Here is an 8,237-nt window from a genome sequence, read left to right on the forward strand (position 1 = left end):
TTAGCTTCAGACATTTTTAATTTGGTTTCTGTAGTATGAATTTTTCCAAAGAAAGGATTTTTTACACCATAAAATTTATGACCAAACATTGGGTTCCTAGAGCCTTTATTATGAAGAGATCTTTCTTGATTCATTAATGTTTTATAAGCATCTAATGTTAAAGTTGGAAAATCGTCAACAGAAAAAGGTACACTTGTAATAAATAAATTTTCTCTATAATATAAGTCTTTATCCAAGTAACTATTAACTGTAATTTCACTACACTTAGAGTTCTTACAAAAATCTTTTATAGAATAAAACTGGTATAATAATTTTTTATTCTTTGTGTATACAAATACTCTAGTACCATATTTTTTCATAAAATACTCTCTCTCATTTGGAGAAACAACTCTACCTAATACAGTACCAGCAGTTCTTAAAATATTATATGTCATAGGGAAATAAGATAAAAAATATTGCTCTAAAGTAATAACAGCACTAGAAGGTGCATTATAAATAACAATAATAGTCAAATGAAAATTAGCTAACCCATATTTTTTTATTGCATTAGCAATTTTAGATTTTCTTTTAGGATTGTAATTAGTATTAAAATAATCCATAAGTCTATTACTTAATTTATTGGAAGAACCCACATACCTCTTATTAGGATTTAATTTATTAGTTCAAACTCCTGAAGAATTCGATTTAGTAATATCTCTTATTTTATTTTTGTCAATTACAGGATGTTTAAAATAATAAACTTGTGAGGTAACAGGCTTACTAGGATTAATTAAGATAAAAGAACAAATTGAATAAATTTCTAATACTTCTTCAAGGGAACCCCGATAATACATAAGAACGAAAATAAAAATCAAGAGTATATTATTCCGTAAAAAGTATGCTAACTTTTTAAATAAAGTCATAAAATTAATAAACCAAAAAAATATATTTGCCGGCATGCAATTATCTTATCGTTAACTTTCGGTAACGTCCGGACTATATCTTTACCCTTATAATTTTAGGGTATTTTACGTGTAGTACTCTGAGGAACCTACTCAATAAAAGTGTTTAATGCTTAAATATAGCCCTTATATTTTTGGTTTCCTGCTGATTGCCTAATCTTTTGAAATGTTACTGCTTTCTGCCGCTTTTCATTTAAGAAAACATGCAGGACTAGTTTCAAAAGCTCTAAAGATATTCCAGCACACAGTGAAAAGAAAGTAATATATTACTACATTACCCGGCCATGCCTAGTAATAAATTACTAATAAACATTACATATTATTCAGTTTTATTGTTTAGGTAAGTAAACTTTCATTTACCTCTATAATAACCAGACTTAGTTCCCTTTAAATATTCTCTAATTACCGCACGATCTCCTTTAAGCTCCTTGGCTAAAGAACCTAAGGAACTAAATTCTTTATTTAACCTAGAATCGTCTTTAAACTCAGCTAAGATAGATTTAGATGCAGGATGTTTAACTTCATAAATCTCTCGTTTTTTTGATACAAGAGACTTAATTTCATCTAAAGTTAATAAATTAGTACTAGCACTTTCTTCAATTTGATCTAAAGAGAAGAAAAAAGTATCTAAGTATAATTTTCCATAATCTATACAATCATTGAAGGTTTTATGGTGAATATTAATTGTATTATACATATAATTTTTAGAATCGAAAACATATAATAAAGTAAAATCATTTGCGTCATATACAAAAATTGGTGTACCTCTTTGTTTCCTTAGTTGTTCTCGCATTTCTTGACTCATGGGTTCATGATATCCAGAACTACTAGCTACTAAGTCTACATTTAAATTAGGATTTAAGCTATCTATAAAATGTTGTTCTAATTCTACTATTTGTTCTAAACTAGCTGAATCTTCCATAATATATATAGTTAGTTTTAGATTAGTAAAACCGTACTTATTTAAATACCTAAGAACTCTTCGTTCTTTAGTTTTTAATATAGATGGCATAAAATATGAACATATACGGTTGTATAAATTTATAGAATGACCTACATACATATTTTTACTATCTAATGTTCCCCAAACATACACACCTTTTTGTTTTTTTGCGACTCTAGCTATAATATCTCTGTTATTATAAGGATCTTCTACTAAAACCTTAGTATATTTATGTTTTGAATTTAAAGGATCTTTTTGGTTATTTTCATTACCTATTTTTACCTCAGTATGAAACTTTTTTACCGAAGTTACTGAAAATGTATTTATTTGTTTTTTTTTGACCATAAAGAAGATCATTAATATAGCGTGTGAAGTAATTATAGAATTGTATAGCTGATTGTCAGCTATAAACTGAACACCAGGGCCAGATAGTTCTAATCTAATTAACACCGAATAGGCTGTTCCTATTAACATTTTCCTTATAACTTTTCACTTGAAACCGATTATTGGCAGTGTAAAGTATTATATTTATTTGAATAATTTGATGACCCTCCACCCTAACCCTATGTAGAGAATAAATCAAAAATTATTTCAAATAAAAAAAAGGAATGGACTTTTTCTTATTATCTTTCAATTATACTTAATTTATCATTATTCGTACATATCACAAGTTATTATTATTTATAAAAATTTTCAAGATGTTTTCAAGAGAATTCCGTTCTTTTATTATTCATAGAATTCTTTAATTGTTTAATTTCAGAAAGTCCTACTGGTTTAGTATGTATTTTAGCCATTATAATATAATATGCTTGTTCCCAATTTTGATAATCCAAATATTTAGAGCTGAATAGAGGAAATCTATTAAAATATTGAACTATGGCAAAAACTCCCTTTTTATTAGTTGTTCTAACCCTTCACATGAAACTATCAAGACCATTTTTTTCTGCAAGTAAACCTTTTTCCCCTATTTTTGTTCCACATAGCTGAGCTATTAGTAGCATAATAATATTTGAACTTTACAGGTATCTGAATTAGGATATACTTTTTCTGGCAAGACAATATTTTTTTGGTTAGGTGAACTTGAACCAGGCCTGTAACAATTGAGGAGCTAATCAAGAATTTATTTTGTTTTTGGCCTCCGGCTGAAAGTATACTGACCTTTATAAGGCTTCTGTTGATTTCTAATAAAATAATTATCAATTACTGATTTATGAATTTTTAAGGCTCTTGCAGCTTCCTTGATTGAATCATAAGAAGTAGTAGTATTATTTGTAATATCAGTAACTTCTATTTTTATACGTACGTTGGCTGAGCATCTGACATTTTTCGTTTAGTATCAAGGGACTTATTAGAACCTGTAAGAGCATCCGATATTTGTTTTTTGGTAGCATCAGAATGGCTACGACCAAACATAGAAGCACCAGCTTTTTTAGAAATATTATACTCATTATTTTCTGATGATAAATAAAAATCTTCCCTTTCAAAGCATTGCTCTGGTTCACAGTACTCAAGAATAGTAAGAGAAAAGTTTTCATAACCATTCTTTAATAGAGCACGATATATATGACTATTACTTCTTGTTAACGCATCCTCCATATAAGTTGTAGAATAATAATCCGACAGCCTATTTGACAAGTTAATAGCAGAACCTATGTACTGTTTATCATTAATAAGATTTGTTCACTTATAAATACCAGATTTATTTTTATTATCAGATAGAATTTTATCTTTATCAGCCTCAACGTTAGAATAACTTTTTATTGGAATAATAGCAGCAAGTGATAAAAGGCAACCAGAATTTAAGGAATCATAGCAGAAAAATAGTATAAGTAAATAGCCTACCACTGAAACTAAAAGTAATACAGATTCATCCTTACTTCCTTGAGATATTGTATATGTTACAGAGATATTATTATATTTAATACCTTCAGTTACTCTGATATTAAAAGATCCATCACCTTCGGTAAAACCAGAGAATCAACTATTTGAACCCAAAGGTGTAGTATTTAGAGGCATTTTATCAATAATATTTGAATTATTATATTTAGGATTAGCATTGATTCAATCAATTATTTTATGTAAAGCCTTAATTTTTGGAGTTCTGAACTCTCCATTTATTAAATTAACAATATTTACTATCCCTAATTTGTCTCTTATAACATATAGCACAGCATTTTCACTGGCAGATTGGATGGACCCCGACCCTAATCTCTCCATTAAACAATTAGCTAGTGGTCTATCTTTAATATTAAAAACTATTTTAATAGTTGGTTTACTAAGACTATTCTTAGGAATAATAATAGAACCATCTGATTCAATTAGACCTGCTAAATAGGAACCAAGTTCACTTTTATTTTCTGTTGAATTGTTTGTAGACATTCATTTCCCTCCAAACAAAAAGGAGGGTTTGTAGCATGAGAACACTTTTTTTGAATATAATGTACAAAATAATACATTTAATTGTAAATTGTTATCCATAAACAATTGAAAACAGCTTGTGTATAAATCAGCAGAGAAATACTTTGAACAAAGAAATAAAAATAAAAAACTCTGGAAATTTTTCGCATCCCATACAATAAAAATTTTAAAAAACTTAAATAACATTTTATTAATAGAATTAAGTTTTCACAAAAGAATTAAAGATAATTCATGCGTAAAGTCTCTGAGATTCCCATAAAAAAAAATATGGTTATCTGCTCATAAATCCTTAAAATTATTTCTTGTTTTACGTAGCATGGAGAAAATATTCTGCTTATATTCAAAAGATAATAAAATTAAAAGACCTTCCAAGCATATAGCATGATATGATTCAGGCTTAACTAGAATTAAACCTGAAAATAAGGCAAAAATAAGATATAATGTTCCTATATCTTTGGCATTACAAGATAAAAACCATCGTTCTGTTCACATAGAAATATTCCTCACGAATAGGTTTGTTGTTTTACTCTTTAGTAATAATTTATTTATTGAATTTTGGCCTTTTTGTATTTCCTATTTCCTTAGTATCCCCATTTAAATTAAACTTTATTTATTATGGGAGCTTAAATAAGCGCCCCCCGGGAATAAGTACAAAAACAACTAAAAAAAAAACTAAAAAAAAAAAAATTATAAATTATTTTATTTATTATTTACTGTTAGTAGTACCGCCCTTCGTATTTAATATGTTTATATATATTAACTGTAGAAAAGTAAATAATCTGTATTTAAAAAGATCCTGGCTCAATACTTAATTTAATTTGTATTACAAATAAACTAAGACCCCGTTATTAGAAGGAGGAAAAGACAGACGAGTTTTAATAAGACTGCGCTAATAAAATAATTAAAATTCAGAAGACCACATGTCACCCATACATAAATGGTGGCGCTTAGATATGTCCCCCCCCCGAAAGGACTTACAATGTTTTGTTAAATTTCATATTATAATGTGATTTTTTTATGATAAAACGTAGCGGAGCTAAGGAGACTAAATTTTTTCAATTCACCTAATTTTATCGAATAATACTAATCTTAAAAAACGTAAAGATAGCTAACTATTTTAAAACGACTTTATATGTAATAATATACTTTAGATTTTTTTTTATATTACTTTACTTTTTTGGTTTATTAAAAGTATAAACATATAAAAGAACGGACAGAGACAATATCGAAGAAAGTCAATAAGGATTAATATTTAGACTTTGTACTGACTTTAAGTTTTTGGTTTAGCCGGGAGAGAAATTTGAATTCCCATTATTAATGCATGAAATTAACGTTCTAACCTATTTGAACTACCCCAGCATTGAAATAATTTTTTTACATACATAATATAAGTTTAGTGATATCATTCGCCCAGCTTCTATATTTTTTATTAAGTCGCTTTTTGTTAAATGTACCAAGAATGCGAAACTTACAAAAAAACAAAAGCCGAGAATGTAAATCAGCGACATTTGAATTATACACCTAAAAGCATATAACTTTAGCTCATTAACTTAAGTTAAACTAGACATTAAAAATATTACCCCTATTAATTAATAAGTATTATAAAATTGTAAATTATTATCCCATATTATTCTTAGATTTTTCTAAAAAACTATTTGCATAATTGGTTAAAAAGAATAACTTTTTCTTTCCTGTTGCTACCATTGGTTCTTGTAAACGTCTAGGATAATATGCAATTAATGATAATATCATAGCTCCATGATTATTTAGATCATGGTCAAAACTAAATATTTGGGAGAATAGAAATAAACCGTCATAGTATCTATTCTTGTACTTGATAAGATAATCTCTAAATTATTATAATATATAAATACAGAATATAACAGCGTAAGAAAAGCTACCCAGCTAAATAAATTATAATCTCACCTAAAGTGGCCGCATTAAAAAATAACATTCGTCTGGAGTCGAACAAGAACCAGAAGAAATTCACTTAAGATTTAATTTATAAATGATATTTCCTAGTACCTATTCCGAAGGTTTAAATAATGAATAAAAATATTGATTTGATTAAGTGCCTTTATCAATCAACTAAATCTATTACAGATCTAGCCTAATTTAGGTTTAAGGTTTTCCTTTCTAAATTTTTTTTTTTTTTTTTCTTATAGGATTAAAAATCAGTTTTTTTAATGAATACGGAGCCCCAAAACTTCTTTTTAAAACCGCGCGCGCTGTGCTACACCTATATAATATGTGATTAAACGAGAATGAGTACGATCGTAAAGTACTGCTCCTACACATATGAAAAGTCCTAAACTCACAAATCCGTGACCTAGACCTAGAAATATAGCTCCTTCGATTCCTTGGATTGTGTTACTGAAAACTTCTAGTATATATACTGCTGCATGTGCAACTGATGAATAAGCTATTAACTCTTTTATATCTACGGTACGAAAAGTGTTAAGACTAGCATAAATAATAGTTATTACGCAGATTACATATGTTAATGGAGTAAAGTATAAAGATGCTAAGGAAGTATAGGTAAAATTAATCTAAATATTCCATATAAACTCAATTTTTAAATAATCACTGCAAGGATTACACTACCCTCTACATGAGCTTTTAGTAATCAACTATTAACAAAAAAAAAAAAAAATAGTAGGTGTTTTTACAGCGAATGTAAATAATATTCCAGCAAATAAGTAATATTGTGTTGTACTGTTAAAGTTTGCCTTGAATAGCGCATCAAAATCAGTAGTTCCCATTAAAGAAGATATTGTTAATATAGCCAATAATAAGAACAAAGATTATAAGAATGTATATAAAAATCAATATAAACTAGCTCTTACTTTATTATCAGATCCAAATAATACTATTAATAAAAATAAATAAAGGCACCTTATAATATTATCTTAAATTATTCTATTCAGCAGAGTCCTCACCAAATATTCTTTTTGAATTCATACCTGCCTTTATTTTTTGTATCTCTATAAGTCCGTCTTCAGTTAAATGACGCCCTTTTACCATTAAGTCTGCTACTTTACACCAATCCTTGAAATCTGAAGCCTTTACCCCTTCAATAGAACAATTATTAATTAAAGGAATAATAATATCGGATAATACGGTCACAGTAAGTTGTCCTGATTTTTCTTTGTATTAATATATAATGTACCACAACCTAAATAGGCGATTCTCTCTTTCAATAGAAAAATTTCACGATCTGATAAGCCTATCATAAACCTAAGTGTAAGTTTTATCCCTAATTTAGATTTAACTTTGTTAACAGCCACGTAAAAACAACTTCCGCGTTTATAAATCCTGCAAGTCATTTATGAATCATTAACTTTAAAGGATTAAAAGTAAAAACTGCTTCGGCTAGGACTATACCTCGATAATTCTGAAGAAAATCCTTTATTTATAGCAGCTTTAATGAACAAAAGCTTATTAAATCCTACCTCCGATAAATGTTGTTTTTTTAATATTAAGTTATAAGCCTATTTGAAAAGATTAAAGTCCGTAGATTTAAAAGACAACAAGGGATATTTTGTAAAATGATTAATTATTATAACTAAATCTTTAATAGATAATAGTTATAAGAAACCATAGAATCTTCATGAACGTATATTTTTCCAACTCCACAAAATTTATGTATTCTTTGTAGGATAATAATGTCTTTTGCGTGTACACCTATTTTAAAAGAAAGATTTGAATAATATTTACCCAAGTCTTTCACAAAATTAATTGAAAACCCACCATCAGAGTTGAACCAAGAATTTATATCCGTAAAAAGTTTATAGTTTAATTAATAAATGCCCTATTTGCCAACTTACTTGTACAAGAAGACTTTAACAACGCTCCTCGGTTTTCTGGATAAACCCGAATCCTAATTTCGCTAATGATAATATGAGTTAGGTTTACTATTAAGTAAACCCTTTTAT

At 27.8% G+C, this 8,237-nt stretch overlaps 2 protein-coding genes across 2 annotated transcripts, besides 3 other annotated features; both read right to left on the reverse strand.

Moving 5' to 3' along the window:
• Positions 1–1,293: 1,293 nt before the first annotated feature.
• On the reverse strand, positions 1,294–2,358 carry GSTUM_00001094001 (uncharacterized protein; the record flags this gene model as incomplete). Its single annotated transcript, XM_002838486.1, has 1 exon — positions 1,294–2,358. One exon carries the CDS (start codon positions 2,356–2,358, stop codon positions 1,294–1,296), a length of 1,065 nt encoding a protein of 354 aa, XP_002838532.1.
• A 5-nt stretch (positions 2,359–2,363) lies between these two features.
• Positions 2,364–2,369: a sequence feature (Short protein (GSTUM_00001095001, CAZ82724.1) was converted to a misc_feature.).
• Positions 2,370–4,715: 2,346 nt separating this feature from the next.
• Positions 4,716–4,748: a sequence feature (Short protein (GSTUM_00001095001, CAZ82724.1) was converted to a misc_feature.).
• A 722-nt stretch (positions 4,749–5,470) lies between these two features.
• Positions 5,471–5,503: a sequence feature (Short protein (GSTUM_00001095001, CAZ82724.1) was converted to a misc_feature.).
• A 1,012-nt stretch (positions 5,504–6,515) lies between these two features.
• Positions 6,516–7,064, reverse strand: GSTUM_00001096001 (uncharacterized protein; the record flags this gene model as incomplete). Its single annotated transcript, XM_002838488.1, has 2 exons — positions 6,516–6,851; positions 6,972–7,064. The coding sequence occupies 2 exons, from the start codon at positions 7,062–7,064 to the stop codon at positions 6,516–6,518; spliced, it is 429 nt and encodes a 142-aa protein (XP_002838534.1).
• Positions 7,065–8,237: the final 1,173 nt, after the last annotated feature.

This window comes from Tuber melanosporum (genome assembly GCF_000151645.1).
Source record: "Tuber melanosporum whole genome shotgun sequence assembly, scaffold_251, strain Mel28".
NCBI lineage: Eukaryota > Fungi > Ascomycota > Pezizomycetes > Pezizales > Tuberaceae > Tuber > Tuber melanosporum.